A 19,642-nucleotide genomic window follows, 5' to 3' on the forward strand; every position below is an offset into this window, starting at 1 on the left:
CATCCAGATACAGTGCAGAGCTCGGCCTTTAGTCATATGGCAGCCACTAGGTCAAAAACATGGATGCTCCATTGCAAGATTGCACCATCAAATAACGTGCAGTAGTGTGCTTTCTATAGGCAAAGGGAGTGAAACCTGTGGAAACTCAATGTCGGATATTGACTCAGTAGGGACAAAGCACCATGAATCAAAGAAAGGTTTATGAAGGGTAAAAAGGGTTAAAGTGAGAAGAACAGGTGTAACCTATGAAGGTCGTTCTTGTCGCCCACCAATATCGCGCACACAAGAGCACATTGACAGAGCAGATGCCTTGATTAGAAAAGATTGATGGATAATGGTCTCTCAACTGGCCGCAAATTTAGATATCGGCTATAGATCTGCATTTGCCATAATGCATGATGACTAGGGATACAGGAAAGTCCACATATGATGGGTTCTCAAACAGCTTACTGATCTGCACAAGCAACAGCGTTTCGGGAACTGGGCTATGACCCAGTTCCTGAAATGGTACTTAGAAGATTTGAGTATTCTAGAGAGAACTATCACAGGTGATAAAACATGGGTGCATCACTGCAAACCAGAGAGCAAAAGACAAAGCATAATGAAGTAAAAGAAGCAGTCACCTGGCTTCGGGAGCAGCCGAAAACAACAACTCTGCAAGAATGCAGAAACTAGCTGAACAATTCAACAAATGTGTTGCCTTGCATGGGGACTATGTGGATATACTCAATTGCTCACAATTACTTCTATTAAAGCCGTTAAATGTATCTTGCCTTTACTTTTTGATTTACCCTCAAAGGTGGCTTTGAGTAGCTTGAAACCTCAGGAGTAACCTCTTCTTTTCGTTTTGTTATCTGTTTTCGTCTCTGAGTTATAGCAGTTTTTGTGAAAGTGTGTTTTCGTGATCAGCTATTTTTCATCATGTGCGACCTCAATGAGCAGTGCTACAGTGTGAAGTTCTGTTTTAAATTGAGTAAGACCGCTACAGAAACTTATGAAATTTTGAAAGTAGCTTATGGGGAATATGTCATGAGTCATGGAAGGTGTTTTGAATGCATTACAATTCACAAATTTTGCTCATAAAAGTGATGATAGCTCTTCCCCAGCCACCTTATTCTCCTGACTTAACTACTGCTGATGACTTCTTGTTTCCTAAACTAAAATCCACACTGAAAGGAAAGCATTTCGACACCATTGAAGACATAAAACAAAATTCGACAAAGCAACTTTTGGCGATGCCTGAAGATGTGTTGAAGGACTATTTTCAAATGTTGAAATGACATTGGGAAAAGTATATATGTAGGGAAGGGGAGGATATGTGTGTGTGTGTATCTATCTATATCTATATATGAAGTCTGTTCAAAAAGTTCCAGGACTGATTTTATAAAGACTTATTAAACAATCTTACAATTCATTCCACTGGGTCTCCTTCAAAGTACTCCCCATTCCCTACGTATATACTTTTCCCACTTCTGGAATCAGTCCTTAAATCAGAGAATGTCACATCCCCGTGAACTCAGTCCCGTTTTTGCCCCATCTCCGCAAACCATCTGATCCCATTCACACAAGTCTCAAATAGTTTTATGCTGAACTTATTTTAATAAAGTATAAAAAGAAACAGCATTCTGTACAATTGTCATTTTATAAATCAGAGTTCTGGCTGCTGAACTAGAGGAAGAGATCTTCAGCTGGCAGGGCTTTGTTTATAAATGTTTATCAACACAGTTACAATACTACTTTATCCTAAGGAAAAAAAAAAGAAAAGAAATAGAATTTTTTTTCTACCTTTGTCTAGCTTTCCTCATCTTCTCGTCATTCTCTTCCTTCCATCCACCATCTGCCTTCTCTCTGCCTCTTCCATATGGCATCTGCTCTATTTCTATGCCTCTACCAGAAACTATCTATCTCTCCCTTTCCCCCCCCCCATATTGGTCTGGCACCCATCTTCTTCCCTCCTCTCCCCCCATGGTCTGGCCTCTGTCTTCTTCTCTTCCATCTCTCCCTCCCTCCCCCAGGTAGTTTTTAGCATCTCTCTCCTCCTTTCAAATCTGGTATCTGTATCCTCCCCTTCCCTCAATGCTGTGGTATCTCTCTCTCCACTCCCTTCCTTTTCTGCTCTTCCTTCTCAATTTGTTTGCTACCTCTTGTCTACTTACTTTCCAGTCCTCAATTTCCCTTTCATTGTGTCTACCTACAGCTTGCCACTTCTTTCCCTCACCCCTTCCAGTATCTCACTAAATCTATCCTCTTCTCCCAATCCAGCATGTGCTTTCTTTATCCCTTCCTTTCATCCAATATGTGCTCTCTCTTCTCTCCACTTTCTTCCAGAGTCTGTTCCCCTCTCTCTCTCCCCTCCCATCCAGCGTCTGCTCTCCTCTCCACTTCCTTCTAGCATCTGCTCCCTCTCTCTCCACTTTCAGTGTCTGTTCCCCTCTTACTCTCCCCTTCCTACCATCATCTGCTCCCCTCTCTCCCCTCCCCATTTCCATCCAGTGACTGCTCCTCTCCCTCCTCCCTCCACTTCCTTCTAGCATCTGCTCCTTCCTCTCTCTCCACTTCCCTTCAACGGCTGCTCCCCTCCTCACTTCCTCCTCTCCCTCCACTTCCCTTCAGCGCCACTCAACCTCCTCCCCTCATCAGGCTACCTTCCTTCTCCTCACCTTCATGAGCGATCTTCAGAGTTTTCTCTTTCAGAGGTGTTGGGGCAGTTGTGCAGGACTTGTGAGAATGGTTACCACATCCAGACACCTCAGAAAGAGAAAATTCTGAAGAGCGCCCGTGAAGGGGAGGGGAAGGGAGGGAGATGGCTAGACAAAGGGAAGAGATGTCCTGATGGGGTTTTTTTTTTTTTGGGGGGGGGGGTTTCCGTCACCGGGAAGGAGTGAGTATTGCGATTGCGAGGAGGGCTACTGACTAGGAGACGTGGGAAGGGAAGCAATGCGGAAGATACTTCACTGCGGGGATAAGACCATTCACCGCTCCACTGGGCTTGTCCCTGTACCTGCAGTGACCAGTTTTTTTTCCTCCTCTTTTCGGCGGGTAACAGTCATCGTGTCATTCTCTACTTAAATGTCTTCATGTTTTTGTTTACTTGGTATGAACAATTTTTTTGTTGTAATAAAAGAATAAATTAAAATACACAATCAATACAATCTACTGTTATTGAAACAAACACTTGATATCCCTATCACTCAATCTACTTTCTGGCTGTTTTGGAGGGAGGAAGAGGAAATGAATATGAAGATGAGGTCAACAATGTGAGACTGTCAATTGAGATAGAATGATGATTGCAAGCCATACACCGGTTTGACTTTCCAGTTTCAAATAAAAACTTTCCTATGACAAGACTAAGCTATTCTTTGCTATACAAGCCATTTTAGCTCATTACTTCTGTTATTCTACTATGAACATTTGAAACTTTTCAAGCAGGTAAGAGGGAATGTTTTGAAAAAAGGAACACTGGGTTTCTATACAACCTGCTGATTATGTTCTGTTAAGGTTCTCAGCTTGCACATGATCTCTTCAGCTTCTTCAGCTTCAATTATTCCAGCATTGAAAGCAGAAATGCTGACACAAGCAACACAGTAGGAAAGAACCTAGAAAGAAGTTTTAAAAATCTGCATCATTTCTTTTTTTTTAAATTCTTTATTTATAATTTTAACAATTGATAATTTTACAAGACAAACAAGAAAAATACAATGTAAAATGAAAGGAGAAATTAGGTTCTTACCTGCTAATTTACTTTCTTTTAGCTTCTCCAGACCAGTAGAGGTTAACTTTACGAATGGGTATATATCTAATCATGACCAGCAGGTGGAGACTGAAAACAAAACTTTGGGACAGTATATCCTAGCCCCTCCTCTCTATTTCCCTCAGTCTGCCGAATAGCCAAGCAGAACCAAGAACTGGAAAACAACAGAGAGAAAAAACAATACTCCGAAAGGAGTAACAAATAACATACCCAAAATGCTGTTGGAATATGCAGAGGAGAAATTCCCGAAGGAAGAATGTCCCCACAGCTCGCCAGCTAAGCCAGCCGAGCCACAGCCGCTGTTCTTCAATTCTCCCCGGCCCTAGAAAAATACTAGAACCCGCAGCAAAAACCAAAAACTGCCCGCGCAACAGCCCCAACAACAACAACAACAGACAGGGTGGGGACCTCTACTGGTCTGGAGAAGCTAAAAGAAAGTAAATTAGCAGGTAAGAACCTAATTTCTCCTTCTTTAGCACTCTCCAGACCAGTAGAGGTTAACTTTACGAATGGGACGTACCAAAGCAGTCCCTCTCACGGGCGGGACCCCCGAAGGGCCGATACCAGTACACGCTCACCGAACACCGCGTCCCGACGCGCCTGCACATCAACCCGATAATGACGAACAAAGGAATGCAAGGAAGACCAAACCGCAGCCTTACAAATATCCACTGGAGGCACGAGCGACGACTCAGCCCAAGAAGCCGCCTGACCCCGAGTGGAATGAGCCTTGAGAAACTCCGGAACAGGCTGCTGTTTCAGAAGATAAGCGGAAGCAATCGTCTCCTTGATCCAGCGCGCAATAGTAGCCTTAGAAGCGCCAGCTCCCCGACGAGGACCCGCCAGGAGGACAAAGAGATGATCGGACTTCCGGAATTCCTGGGTCCGCTGCACATAAGAGCGAAGGACCCGACCGACATCCAACTTGCACAGCTGCCGTTGCTCAGAAGAGCCCTCCCGACCACCCAAGACCGGGAGAACCACCGATTGATTGACATGAAAAGGAGAAACAACCTTCGGCAGAAAGGAAGGAACGACCCGCTCCCTAGAAAACTCCAAGAAGGGAGCCCTACAAGAGAAAGCCTGCAGCTCAGAAACACGCCTAGCAGAAGTAATGGCCACCAAAAAGACCGCCTTCAAAGTAAGGTCCTTCAAAGAACAGTCGTCCAAGGGCTCGAAAGGCGGACGCACCAAAACAGAGAGAACCAGATTAAGATCCCAAGAGGGAACCGAGGGCCGTAGGGGAGGCCTAAGCAACTTGGCCGCCCGCAAAAACCGAATCACATCAGGAAGAGCCGATAAACGCTGACCTGACACCAACCCTCGAAAAGCCGACAGGGCCGCAAGATGAACCCGGAGAGAAGACCAAGCCAGGCCTCTATCCAGGCCATCCTGCAAGAACTCCAGAATGTTAGGCAGAGAAGCGCGAAAAGAGGTCACTCCCCGCGCCCGACACCATTCCTCAAAGAGACGCCAAACCCGCACATAAGCCCGAGAGGTAGAAAGCCTCCGGGACCCCAACAGAGTAGAGATCACCTTGTCTGAATATCCCTTCTTGCTAAGGCGACCCCTTTCAAGAGCCACGCCGTAAGACAGAAGGGAGACGGGTCGAACATGGGAATGGGACCCTGCATCAGAAGGTCGTCCGAGAGAGGCAGAGGAAGAGGATCCGCTACCAGGTGCCTCACCAGATCCGCATACCAAGGACGTCGAGGCCAATCCGGCGCCACCAGCACCACCAAACCCGGATGGTGAACAATGCGAAGAAGCACTCTGCCCACCAGCGGCCAAGGAGGGAACACATACAACAGCCCCCCCGTTGGCCACTGCTGGACCAGAGCATCCAGACCCTCGGCCAGACCGTCCCTGCGACGACTGAAGAAGCGGGGCACTTTGGCGTTGCCACCCGTGGCCATCAGGTCCATCAGGGGCTGCCCCCAAGCCTGCACTATCAACTGAAACGCCTCGGCGCCGAGACACCACTCTCCTGGATCTAGGAAGTGACGACTGAGGAAGTCTGCCTGAACATTTTCTACTCCGGCTATATGAGAGGCCGAGAGGTCCAGCAGATGGGATTCCGCCCAAACCATGAGCAGAGCCGCCTCCTGTGCCACCTGAGTGCTCTTGGTGCCCCCCTGACGATTGACATAAGCCACCGCCGTGGCATTGTCCGACAGCACTCTGACCGACTTGCCCAGCAACAGGGAGTGGAAAGCCAACAGCGCCAGACGGACCGCTCTGGTCTCCAACACGTTGATCGACCAGGCGGCCTCCTCCGCGGACCAGGTGCCCTGAGCTGAGTGACCCAAACACTGAGCCCCCCAACCCAGGAGACTCGCATCCGTCAGGAGCACCGTCCACTGCGGGAGATCCAGACCCACCCCCTGAACTAGGTGAGGGGTCTGGAGCCACCAACGCAGACTGCAGCGCGCCAAGCCTCGCAGGGGAACCGGAACATCCATCCCGTGCCTCTGGGGAGACCACCTCCGGAGCAGAGCATACTGGAGAGGACGCATGTGGGCCCGCGCCCACCTCACCACGTCCAGGGACGCCGCCATCGACCCCAAGACCTGGAGGAAATCTCGCGCCCGAGGACACCGGGACGCCAAAAGCAGGCGAATCTGAGATTGCAATTTGCTCACCCGGCCCTCTGGGAGGAAGACCTTCCCCAAGGAGGTGTCGAACAGCACCCCTAGGTACTCCAGACGCTGAGCCGGGACCAACCGACTCTTGGAAAGGTTGACCACCCAGCCCAGCGACCGGAGAAACTCCACCACCCGAGCAGTAACCCGGGAGCTTTCCTGCAACGACTTTGCCCGAATTAACCAGTCGTCCAGGTAGGGGTGTACCAGGATGCCCTCCGACCGCAAGGCTGCCGCGACGACCACCATCACCTTGGTGAACGTCCGAGGAGCCGTGGCCAGCCCAAAGGGAAGCGCACAGAACTGAAAGTGCCGACCCAAGATCGCAAAGCGCAGGAAACGCTGATGAGAGGCCCGAATGGGAACATGCAAGTAGACCTCCGTCAGATCGAGAGAAGTGAGAAACTCCCCCGGCTGAACCGCCAGAATGACCGACCGCAGAGTTTCCATACGGAAAGAGGGAATCTTGAGAGCCCTGTTGACCCCTTTTAAATCGAGGATGGGCCGAAAAGTCCCCTCCTTTTTGGGCACCACAAAGTAAATGGAGTACCTGCCCGTGCCCCACTCCGGAGGGGGCACCGGAACAACTGCCCTGAGATCTAGCAAGCGCTGAAGGGTCTGGCGAAAAGCCTGCGTCTTCCCCGGAGTCTGACACGGAGAAGCGAGGAAAAAATCCGGCAGAGAGCGGGCGAACTCCAGGGCATAACCGTCCCGCACCACCTCCAGGACCCACTGATCGGACGTGATCTCGGCCCATTTGGGGAAAAATTCGCGCAGCCGAGCCCCCACCGGAACCAAAGGGGGCGCCGGCAAGGCGTCATTGTGCAGGACGGGAAGCGGGGGAACCAGCGGAGGGATTCCCTGCCCCCCGACGGGCCCCCCGAAAGGGCTGCATGCGCTGGAAGAACCGACCCCGGGAAAATCCCGGAGACTGGAAAGAAGCAGCCCCACGCCCAGGGCGATACTTGCGAAAATCCCGCAAACGCCCCCGGGCCGCACCCCCCCGAGACGCCGGGCGGGCACGGTCCTCCGGCAGACGGGGAACTTTCGAGTCCGACAGAGTCTGAATCAACTTATCCAAGTCCTCTCCAAACAAAAACGACCCCCGAAAGGGAAATTTAGTAAGCTTAGCTTTGGACGCAGCATCCGCCGCCCAAGCGCGCAGCCACAACACACGCCTTGCGGCCACGCCAAAAGCCATAGACTTAGCCGATATCCGCACCAAGTCATATAGAGCATCTGAGAGGAATGAGGCCGCCATCTCAATCTTCGCAACCTCCTGATCCACCAGAGACCAGTCGTCAGACTCTCGATCCAAGACCCGCTCCGCCCACCGAAACACGGCGCGAGCGACCAGTCCCCCACAAATAGCCGCCTGGACCCCAAAGGCAGAGACCTGAAAATTTTGCTTAAGGATGCTCTCCAATTTGCGCTCCTCAGGGTCCCGCAAGGCAGAACCGCCCTCAACAGGCACGGTATGCCGCTTGGAAATTGCCGAGACCACCGCATCCACGACTGGCGAAGCTAACGTAGCCCGATCCCCTTCAGGAATGGGATACAGGCGAGCCATGCTGCGCGCCAGCCGAAACGGCGTCTCCGGCGTTTTCCACTGCTCCAGAATAATATCCCGAATATCCTGATGCATAGGAAAAGAGCGGGAAACGGAACGGATCCCCCGTAACAGGGGGTCCCCCACACGCGGAGTCTCCGGCGGCGCGTCCTCAAAACGCAAAACCGAAGAAACCTGTTGAATAAGGTCAGGCAGCTCATCTTTCTGAAAAAGGCGCACCACGGACGCCTCGTCACTGGAGAACGGGAAATCCGACAACCCGCCGCCAGCTTCCGTCCCCTCCAGAGAGTCCTGGAACTCCTCAGAAGGGTCCAGGTCCTCCTCCAGACCGACCCATTCCTCCGACCACAAATTCTCGTCCCACGACACCCGCGGACGCTTGGACAAGGGAGGCGGCGGAGGGGACGTCACGCCAGACGAAAGAGGCAAAGCCGCAGGGAGCGCGGAGGAAAACCCACCCCCCGAAACCTCCTGGGCGCAACCGGGACCCCCAGCCGCCTGAAAATAGGCTCTGCATAAAGAAAAGAAAAATTCAGGAGAAAAACCCCCCGAGGGTCCCAAGGGACTCCCTGCCACAGCAGGGGACCCAGCAGAACCTTGCCCCTGCATAGTCAAAACAGGGGGAAGGTCACCTGAGGTGGAAGACAAAATGGAGGGGCCAGACAGAGAAGATGGCGGTTTTCCCGCCAAAAAAGCTCCCTCCATAGCCTGAAGCGGCTGAGAAACCTGAATAGTCTCAGCCGCTAAAGCAGGCAAGCCGGCATCAGCTGTCAAAAAATCAGCTGAGAGGGAATCCTCTAAAACCCGACCGTCGGCGGTTTGGGGAATCCCTCCGTGGGCGGACGGAGAAGACCGGGCTTCCCCACCGTTCCCTGCCGACTCGCGAGGCACCATCGGCGGGGAGCTCTGGGCGCCTGCAGCCGCTGCCGACGGAGCTCCTCCACCGCACCGGCCTGAACACCGCTTGCACAGGCCGGCCGCGAGTGCCTCGCGTCTGGAGCACAATGAGCACTTTTTCCCTTTAGAAGTGCTCATTGCTCCATACGCGACCTAGCTGCAAAAAAGTGCCGGTTAGTTGAAAAAATACAGTAAAATACAGTTTTCTTAAAGGGATACAACCCTCCAGACCAGCACTACCTCAGGATTTTTTTTTTTTTTTTTTTACAGAACAGACTCCACAGGCTCTCGAAGCAATATGCCTTGCTTGATTTAGGGGGCAAGGCTTACTGCTGAGGCTCCTCTAAAAAAATGTGGGGAGGTGGAGGAAGTGGGGGGAGGGACCCCGCTCGTGACCCGCCGGGTTTGACACCCCCAAGGTCGGACGAACCCCCAAACAGAGTCCGTCCAAGCTCCGTCCGGCTAAAAACAGGGACAATAAACCCCCTAAACAAATTCCAACAGCCCTACCAAGGGAGATGGGTACAGATCACTCAACACCTGCTGGAGACTGAAAGAAGACTGAGGGAAATAGAGAGGAGGGGCTAGGATATACTGTCCCAAAGTTTTGTTTTCAGTCTCCACCTGCTGGTCATGATTAGATATATACCCATTCGTAAAGTTAACCTCTACTGGTCTGGAGAGTGCTAAAGAATTATAATATACCCAATTATACTCCTTATTATTACAAAATATACTTAGTCCACAATATTCAGGGGGGTGTACCTAAAATAGAACTGAAATAAAACATAGGAAATTAAATCAAAAGGAAATAAAGAATGGAGGTCTGACTGTTCTTAGAACAATTCTTTTCCTGAGCTATCTTGAAAAACAGCTAAAACTCATGTAGTAGATGCAGGTGTTCTCTAGCCAAAATAAATTTAGATAGCTGTTGCGGCTCATAGAAAACATATCTATTTTCTTTATATACCAATACGCACTTGCAGGGGTATCTTAGAGCAAAGGTTGCCCCTAAACGAACTGCCTGAGGTCTCAAAATGATAAACTGTTTCCTTCTCTTCTGGGTGGAACGAGAAACATCAGGATACATTCTTATAGTGCTCGTCAAAAAGGGAACATCTTTATCTTTAAAAAACATCTTAAGCATCCATTTCCTGTCAGAGTCAATAGCAAACTGTACAATTAAGGTAGCTGAAACCTGACCCTCAGTATCAGACCTCTCCAGGAAATTAGTCAAATCCAAACTATCAGCAGAGACATTCTGCTGGTTAGGATTTTGAGGTTTAACTCTCGTAGGAACGTAATATATTTTTGAGAGAGGTGGGTATGAGGTTTCGGGCACTTTCAGAATTTCACTCAAATACCTTTTAAACATTGCTCAGGCAATTATAGAATGGACTTTAGGAAAGTTAATAATCCGGAGATTACATCTCCTAATAGAATTTTCCATCATTTCTTGCATGAAGTGCAAATTAGCACTGTCCTTAGCCCAAGTTAAAGCTTGTACTTCCAAGGATTTTGTCTTAGTCTCCAAATCAGTCAATTTACTATCTAAAGATGCATCATTTCTTTTATGGTAACAAGAAGGAAAGGTCAAAGCACAACCCAAGCTATAAGCCTCCCTTTTCTAGGTAACTTCCACTATTTTTTCTGGCCTACTTTAAGCCCTGCACAAAGAAAGAGGGTGTTCTCAATTCTGTTAGTATAGATTTGAAGAATTGAGAAAACAGAACCTCTCAGATTTGGGATAGAAAGATTAGATTCTCACCTCAATAATCTGTCTACCACCCCAATAGCCCTTATGGCTGCAGGTGCTACCTATATGGCAGTACAGTAGGGTTTGGGGGGTTTTGGTGGCCTCACATTTTTCACCATCAATGTACTGGTTAGAGTGGCTTATGGTTTTGGGTCCTCTTCTCTATGGTTCAATAGCCCTTCCCCCAGACTACTTAAGCCACCTCTGTGCAACTCTACTAGGCTTTCCTATGCCAGGTGCTGATGTTCTGGAGGCAGGTATATACGTTTTTATTCCGATTTTTATGGCCGGGGGAGGGAGTGTCAGTGATCACTGGGGGAGTGTGTGTGAATCTGTACTTTGTGTCTACAGTGGTTATCTGGTCACTTTGGATACCTTTTGGGCACTTAGACCTGTTTTAAGATCGCCTAAGTCACAACGTATAAGTTCTGTCTAAGCAGTCTTCTCAAACTTTCAATTATCGCTGCAGAATGACTAAGGGCTCCTTTTACAAAGGTGCATTAGGGCCTTAACTCGCGGAATAGCGCACGCTAAAATGCCGTACGCGCTAGCCACTACCGCCTCCTCTTGAGCAGGCAGTAGTTTTTCGGGTAGCGCGCACTAAAACGCTAGCGCACCTTTGTAAAAGGAGCCCTAAGTTTGGTTGGCCCAAATCCCCATCCACCTCTTGCCCTAACCACTCCTCGAAAAATGCCCCTTTTCGCTCTGGGCGCACAGCGGCAGTCAAAAGGTCTAAGATACCTCTAGGTACATCTAAAACCCATTTCGATTATCGGCACTTGAACGACCTGTCTTTAGGTTATCCAAGTGCCAATTTAGGCGGGTTGTTATACATATTTTCATTTCAATTATGAACCTCTTAGGATAGAAAAGAAGTTACAAAACCCATCCATGTTTCAATTTTGCTTTCATGGTTATGTTAATGTTTTATATCTGGTAACGCTTTTGCTTTTTAGACTTTGCCTATTAATTTCTATTATAGATGGGCCCCACTCCTTCTGTTTTGACCCAAGTCTATCTCCCTATCCTATCTGAAATATAATTTACCCTCTCTTCTATGTTTTCTGTACATCTTTGTGTCCTGGTCAATGTATCCTCAACTTTTAGCAATGCACGCTGCTTAGAAAACTGATAAGCGGTCAAATTTTTAATAAAACTTGGAAAGCCTGAAACTTGGATTATATAATCCCTTTTATTCAATAAGAAGAAAATTATTTATATTACCTTCAACTTATACTCTACTGTGACAAAATTTTATACAGGGCTCCTTTTATCAAGCTGCGCTAGCGGGGTCATCGCGTGTGACTTTTCATCATGCGCTAACCCCCGCGCTGGCCTATAAACTACCGCCTGCTCAAGAAGAGGCGGTGGCAGCTAGCGCGGCAGGCGGTTTAACACGCGCTATTAAGCGCGTTAAACCGCTAGCGCGACTTGATAAAAGGAGCCCATAGTGTTTAGCGACACTTTATAAAAAGCACAAAAGAAAATGAGAACACATTTTAAAAGTAATAAAGGACAGCAAAAGAGAATCACCCTCCCCCCAACCAAAAACGAAAGAGATGGAACGAGAAGAAAAATCATCAACGAAAAAATAACTAATTTTTACTTCTTGGAAGGTTCTTGTTTGATCCATACTTTCATCCAGGTATTTACAGAGTTTGCGAAGTGTTGCAGAAACGTGGACTCGAGATTCTGTTTGGCCACTCTGACTCATGAGCGAAAGAACCATCCCGACTCCTAAAATACAGCCAGTACTTGAAAGAAAAGAGAGTTGCCATTTAAGAAGGTAGATATGTAAACAACTAGTCACTTTTAATATCACATGCATAAAACCCTCAACTAGGAACCAAAATGATAAAGTTAAAGCGGAACAGGTGATGTTCATGGTTCACCATCATAGCCTAACAATATAGCCCCCATCCTAGATGTTTTTATTTGAATTAAATTATTATCTATATAAGAAATGACCAAAATGATGTACAATCATGAAACCATAGTTAAACAATACAATAAATAACACACTTAACAAAATATCACAAGAAAAAAATATAAATAAACTACTTTCTACGTGAGCAAACAAAGGTTGGGAATAGCAGGGTTTGTTTGTTTTTTTGTGAAAGCAAAATTGTCTCAATTTAATTGAGACTGAAGAGTCTGTTCTAATACCAAACGATCAAGGCAATTTCAAGGCACTTAAAAATAAAAAAAAGTGTTATATTTAGATTTCAACAAAGCCTTTGACAGTGTTCCACACGGGCATCTAAGTTAGTGCTCTCGGTATGGACCCCAAAGCAACAGATTGGGTCAGGAAACTGGTTGAGTGGAAGGTGACAGAGGGTAGTGGCCAATGGAGATCGCTCTGAGGAAAGGGATTGCTACCAGTGGTGTGCCTCAAGGTTAGGTTCTTGGGCATTTCTTTTTTACATTTTTGTAAGCAATATTGCTGATGTCTCTTTGAGAATGATATCAAGATCTGCCTTAGAGCAGATTCGTACTGTTCATCACTTGGCCAGACAAGTTATCTGTCTAGTGTCTGAACAGTATGGTTCAAACAAATAACCTTATGGCAGCCTCAGACCATCCCTAGCAAGATCCAGTTTTAAAATGGATAAATTTCCAAAATTATTCCTTCTGGTAGCAATTTAAATAAATAAAAAGGTAATTAAGTTATGGGTACCACTGTCAATAGGATAAATTATTTTGAATACTACTGACCAGACAGTTTGTTCACGCTGCATCTGCCTTACCACTAAAGTGTGTTAGTGCTACATATAATAGCATACTGGCATGTTCAACCTTCTCTTCTTCATGGCTCAAGATGTTAATCAAATTAAATTAAATTAGCATGGTGGAGAAACAAATAACTCAGGCAGCAATTCCTGTTCTTTTCCATTTTAATTTCTCACAATCTGTAGATCTTTGACAGGTTATGCTGGAGAATGCTAATTGCTGTATCATCTACGGAAGCATCATTTTTCTCTCTCCCTGCCGTCAGACTAACTTCCTCATTTATTTATTTAGAGCTGCTTGCTATTGTTTTCAGAGTTGGCCTCAATATTGCAGCCTCAGTAGCCACTTTTCACGTTTCAGGTTAGAAAAACTTTTGCTTCTGTCCAGTTCACAAGATAATCTCTTTTGGAATCTCAGCAGACTTGAATTCTCCCTTGGTACTTTATACAGTGGCACAGAGAGATATAGCTTTGGGCTGCACAACTGCTCTCTCTAGTATCTTCTGTAATCATATCATTTCCTTCCATCTGCACTAATGTACTCTCAAAGCATATCAGTGTGAATTCTACTGCAAGAAGAACTGGCAGTTGGTTATCAAGCAGTGTACCAAGTTCTAAAACTCTAAGCATCAGAAGTTCTTCTTGGGGCTAGATTCACTAACCTCCTTTCCGTGTCCAATCCGTGCCCAATTGCATGCAGGCTAACAAATTCACTAAAGGCCTGCATGCAAATGGGAGCGATCGTTGGCATGCCCCCCCACCAACCGCACGGCTCGCTGGAGAGCGATCCTTGAGCATGCGCAGACCATCTTCCTAGACTGTAGATGGTCTGCGCATGCGCTGGTGGTCCTTCGTGCCTGTTTTTTTTCAAACTATTTTTTTAACTTTAAACCCATGGGTTAAAACCACGGGCTCGCACTGCGGGGAAGGGCAGGCGAGTCGGAGCTGAGCAGGGCTGGAGAGTTCGGGCAGAGAGCAGAGCAGGGCGGCCAGAGCAGGAGAATCGGGGCAGAGAGCTGAGAGCAGGGTGGTCAGTGCAGGAGAATCGGGGTAGAGAGCAAGGTTTTAGCACAAGCGATTGGTCCTCACCAGTCACTAGTTTTTTGATCAGCCAGCCAGTTGGTAAGTTTAGTGAATCGCATCCTTCCTGCTTTGCATGCTGATTCCCTTCATTTGCATGCACGGATCGGGATCGGAGGAGAGGTTAGGGAAATCAGGTCGCAAAGGGCTCGCAATCCAATCGGTATACGATCGGTTTGCTTAGTGAATCTAGCCCTTAGTCTCATGTGTCTAAATGTGAATCCTATAAAAATACCTTTGGAGAATGTTAGAATTTGGCAGTAGATGGCAGTGCAACTTAGCAGATAGACTACCCCTCTAGACAATTAGCCCATAAGGACAACATACTGTACCAAATAAGGAAGCTCATAACAATAAAAGCTAAGGCTGTGAAATGAAGACAGCATGGAGAAGTTATCCTAGGTTAAGTTCCCACAAGGGGCAGCTCCTTCTGAGCCACTGTACCAGACAGCAGCAATTTTTCTGCAATCACATTACACTTTAGAAAAAGAAAAAAAGAAAAGAAGAGACAAACATGCTAGGTTCTGTGAATACTTTGTTCTGCTTCTATTGTTATGTGTAATAAGAATTGCTTTTTTCAAGATAAAAATGAAACAAATACAATACTGAGAAATCTATTGCCAGGTAAGTGCTAGTAAAACAAAACTAAAGGCCTGTCCTCATATCCAGTCTTTTGTCACAGTGTGGATAACAAAGACTTCAATGGGTTATAAAAATAGGGCCCACTTTAACATAATTTGCCAGCATTTACAGTACCTGGTTTGAAAAGGATAAAGTCAGCACTACTCTCAGATTTGCATTCAGAGTCAAAATCTGAAGTCCCATTACATGCAGATTTTATGTGCCTTTTTTGAAAAGCTCAGCTTGTGGAAGATGACAAAAGAAATTCATTCTTTGATCTTTTCACTGCTTCTTCATTGCCTCTCCTATTTTTCTCTCTCTCTCTCTCTTGAAAGCAGGAAAGATGGTTTATTGCTGTTAATGTGAAACCTTTATCTCAGATCAGGAAAGCATGAATACTGCAATGAGTATAGCAAAAAGATGAGACTAATGCAGTTCCGGATGATGAGCTATGTGTCTGCTCCCTTACTAGAGGTCCAGTCATCCAGGCATAAAACTGAAAGCAGCATTCTAGGCACATAACCCCAGCTGTGACCCAACACAAGCCCTAGGTCTCTCTTTGAAGTTGGGAAGATAGAAAGGCAGGGAAAGAAATAAAAAATTAGACCTATCAGACATTTCTATCAGTAACATCCCCTTGGGAACACTGTAAAGTAAAATAACATATATACACGAATATAAACTGACCCAAATATAAACTGAGGTAACCTTTCTTTTCCCCCCACCAAAAGGAAGAAAAACGGTTGACTTGAATATAAACTGGAGGGGGAGGGGGGGACAATATATTCAAGTTCCCTGCCTTGTCAGGCTCTGCACCCAGCTCCCCTCCCTCCCTTGCCAGGCTCTGCACTCTGTCCCCCCCCCTTCCTGCCTGTCTCTGCACCCTGTCCTCCCTCCCCGCTGATGCCTTGCAGGCCTCCACCAGGCCTGCTGGTCCAGTAATGGGCCGGGCTGGGACAGGAAGGATCCCTTCTGCCTCCTATCCCAGCCAAATCTATTAATTCTTACCGCCTTCTTCTCCGATTAGTAAAAATGGTACCTTTAAAACCTCTGGTGGTCCAGCAGTGGACTGGGGCAGGAGCGATATTCCTATGCTCCTGCCCCGTGCAGAGCCACTATCTGTATGGCTGCCATGAGTTTTGTGGCAACCGCGAGACCACATGAATTTGCAAGGTTGCTGCGAGAACTCACAGCAGCCATTCAGATAGTGGCTATGCGTGGGGCATGAGTATAGGAAAATTGTTCCTGCCCCGGTTCACTGCTGGACCACCAGGGATTTTAAAGATCTCATTTTTACTAATAGGGTAGACGGAAGGGAGATGAGAATTGTTAGAGTCAGCCAGGACAGGAGGTGGGAGGGATCCCTCCTATCTCGGACCACTGCTGGTCCACCAGGTCTTACGGTGGAGGCCTGCAACAGGTTTGGGAGGGGGGCGGATGGGCGCTGACCCAAATATAAACCAAGACCCCCATTTTGGGGACTTTTTCACCCCCAAATCTCATTTTATATTGCAGTGAAGTAATCAGTATTAATGGTGCTAATGTCTTATCAGTTATGTTTTAAATTGAATAAAAGCTAAATTAAAAACTCAGGTATAACTAACCTTATAAATCAGGCATACGGCTAGTAAGATTAACTTGGGAACTCAGTAAAAACACCTGCAATATAAACAACACTGAATAAAACCTACTTGTATTCTAGGCTGGTGTCGAAGCAGCAATCCTCTAGTGCATCCAAGGATTTCATTAAGAGCAAACTTAGTTGCTGACCAGATACATCGCTGTAAAAACATGAAAAAATGATAGGATTCAGTTCCATCAACTGACATTATTACTAGATAACCTGAGAACACATGGGGAGAAAAGCGCATCACACTCTTATACAAGGCCAGAAGAAAAGAGCACTAAAGTTTTCATATTGTTTTTAATAATGCCCCATCTCTAATAAACTGCACCTCCCCACATTCTTCCCTCTGATGTCATTTCCTAGTCCCCACGAACAGTGACATCAGAGGAAGGGATGAGGCCAACGTGAGCAATGAGTAAGAGATACTGCTTGTCGCTAGCCAAGATTCAAAGGGAGGGGAAGAGGAAAGATGTCATCGCCCCATCAAGGTGGTGCCCAGGCCGGACTGTTCTCTTCTTACTACACCTGTGAGTGGAGGAGAGCAATGCCAGTTACCATCATGGGCAGAGTAGAGGAGAAAAATGGTGTCATCATGGGGAGGAAGGGTGGAAGAGAGAAATGGTGTCTCCATTAATAGTATTGCCACCAACAGATATTCTCAACTTATGGCCCCTTACCAGAGACTTTAGATAGAGCAGGTAATCAGAATCACAGAGAAAAGACCTTAGTGTTTCTAGAGAGCAAACTCCAGAAACTACTATGGCAAATACAAATTTGTCATAGATAACACATCCTTGGTCAAAGAAAAACTTCGTTTAAATCTAATAGATCATAAACTTCAAAATTTTCAAAATCTTCAAAATCATGTAAATAAAGTCAAAAACCTGCACTTATCTTAGATATTCTCTGGTGTAGGCAAGATCACTGCAGCGCAGTGAAAGAGCTCCCGGTGCTGCTGTCTTTCAATCTAACTTTGCACTGGGAGAAATCATAATATTCCCGACAGGCCCTGTTTCGCGGTCAAGCTGCATCAGGGGAATTTCTTCACATAACTAGCTCCTGCTTCAAAGATCTTCATCAAGAAAATGTTGACTCGGCGTCTAACTCGGCTTTAAAGGGTAGTGGCTTGACATATAGGCCAGCCAATCATAGCAAGTTGAGAATATCTGTTGGTGGCTATACTTTATTTTTTGATATTCTGTTTGTAGTTGAATGTTTTTTGTCTCCATTAATAGCCCATCTTAGACTCCAGAAAACCCACTGTTTCAAATAACAGCATGCAGATTTATTAGAAACAATATAGTATTTTCTTTATTTAGCTAAAATACATAAACTTTGAAAAATAAACCCTAAGAGATTTTTAAGATATGATGTATTTGTTTCTGATATTTTGTTTCTGACAAAGTTCTTTATGACAGTCTCCTGAGAAAATTAAAGAGTCATGGGATTGGAGGCAATGTTCAATTGTGGATTAGGAACTGGTTATTGGACAGTAAACAGGATTAAATGGTCATTTTTCTCAATGGAGGAGGGTAAACTGTGGAGTGCCACAGGGATTTGTACTGGGACCAGTATTACCTTATTTATAAACTAGTCTTTAAGCCCGTTACATTAACGGGTGCTAGAATAGATGTGTGTGTCTGTCTTTCTTTCTTTCTCTCTTTCTCCTTGGCCGCTGTCTGTCTTTTTTTCTTTGTCTCTCTCTCCTTGGACGCTGTCTGTCTGTCTGTCTTTTTTATTTGTCTCTCTCTCTCCTTGAACGCTGTCTGTCTGTCTTTTTTTCTTTGTCTCTCTCTCCTTGGACGCTGGCTGTCTGTCTTCCTTTTTGTCTGTCTCTCTGGCCCCCTGTCTGTCTGTCATTCTTTCTGTCTGTGTCCTTCTGTCTTCCCGCCCCCCCAAGAGCAAAGCTGTCTGCCCCTAGCACACTCCTCCACCAAAGCAGCCCCCTTTCCCTCTCCCTGACTGTCTCTCCGTGGCCCCCTTTTGTCTTCCCCCCCCCGAGCAAAGCTGTCTGCCCCCAGCACACCCTTATCCCAAAGCAGCCCCCTTTCCCTCTCCCTGACTGTCTCTCCGTGGTCCCCTTTTGTCTTTCCCCCCAGAGCAAAGCTATCTGACCCCCCAGCACACCACTCCCCCCAAAGCAGCCCACTTTCACCTGCAGTACCGGCACGACACCATCCAGCCGTTCCTCTCAGTAATCTGGAGTGAGTGTTCGGAGTGCGAGAGCAGGGACGGGGCAGGGGTCACGGAGGCGTGGCCCCGGGGGCCCTAGTTGCAGCTTCTTTTCAGCGTCAGTGAGGAAAGAGAGGGATTTTTGCTTGCGCTGGTTTGAGCCCCTGCCGGCCACCGGCCAGAACACCTTCAGCTCGCCATCCCTGCGCGGGGGAAGCGCCCAACCCTCCGCCGGGGCTTTGGAGAGAGTCTTCAGTGGCTCGGAGCCCTCCTTCTGGCAGCCGCCGCCAGCGCCGCTCTGCACCGCCTTCATCCCGCTGCCCGGTGCCGAGCAGCAGCAGCCGCCGCCGCTCTATCATTGCAGCAGCAGACGTTCAAGCCAGCGCACCACTCAAATTCTTCCATGTGCCGCCAGTTGTCCAAGCCGGCACACGCGCCTCAAGCTGTCATGCGCCATCAGCCGCTGCGCGTATCTCAAGCCACCGAATACGGCCACGGAGGGACACAGCACGATGTCAGGTAGCACAACCTCCTAAGTGCGCATACGCACTTAGAGGATGATTTGAAACTTTGGACAACACTGAGGTGATTAAATTTGCAGATGACACTAAACTGTTCAAAGTTGAGACAACACATGCAGACTGTGACAAATTGCAGGCAGACCTTAGGAAATTGGAAGACTGGGTATCCAAATAGCAGAAGAAATTTAATGTGGACAAATGAAAAGTGATACACATTAGGAAGAATAACCCAAATCATAGTTACCAGATATTAGAGTCCACCTTGGGGGTCAGTGC

General features: G+C 47.0%; 1 protein-coding gene across 3 annotated transcripts in view; it reads right to left on the bottom strand.

Annotated features, from left to right (window-relative positions):
• Positions 1 to 19,642, bottom strand: part of FOCAD (focadhesin) — a 471,722-nt gene that overhangs the window by 113,343 nt on the left and 338,737 nt on the right. For all 3 annotated transcript variants that reach the window (XM_033919504.1, XM_033919495.1, XM_033919513.1), the window contains 3 exons: positions 16,738 to 16,827; positions 12,223 to 12,370; positions 3,477 to 3,596 (listed from right to left, as the gene is read on the bottom strand). In XM_033919504.1, coding sequence (XP_033775395.1) covers positions 3,477 to 3,596; positions 12,223 to 12,370; positions 16,738 to 16,827 — 358 coding nt within the window. The remainder of the gene's footprint in view (positions 1 to 3,476; positions 3,597 to 12,222; positions 12,371 to 16,737; positions 16,828 to 19,642) is intronic.

Source organism: Geotrypetes seraphini, chromosome 1 (assembly GCF_902459505.1).
Source record: "Geotrypetes seraphini chromosome 1, aGeoSer1.1, whole genome shotgun sequence".
NCBI classification, from domain to species: Eukaryota; Metazoa; Chordata; class Amphibia; order Gymnophiona; family Dermophiidae; genus Geotrypetes; species Geotrypetes seraphini.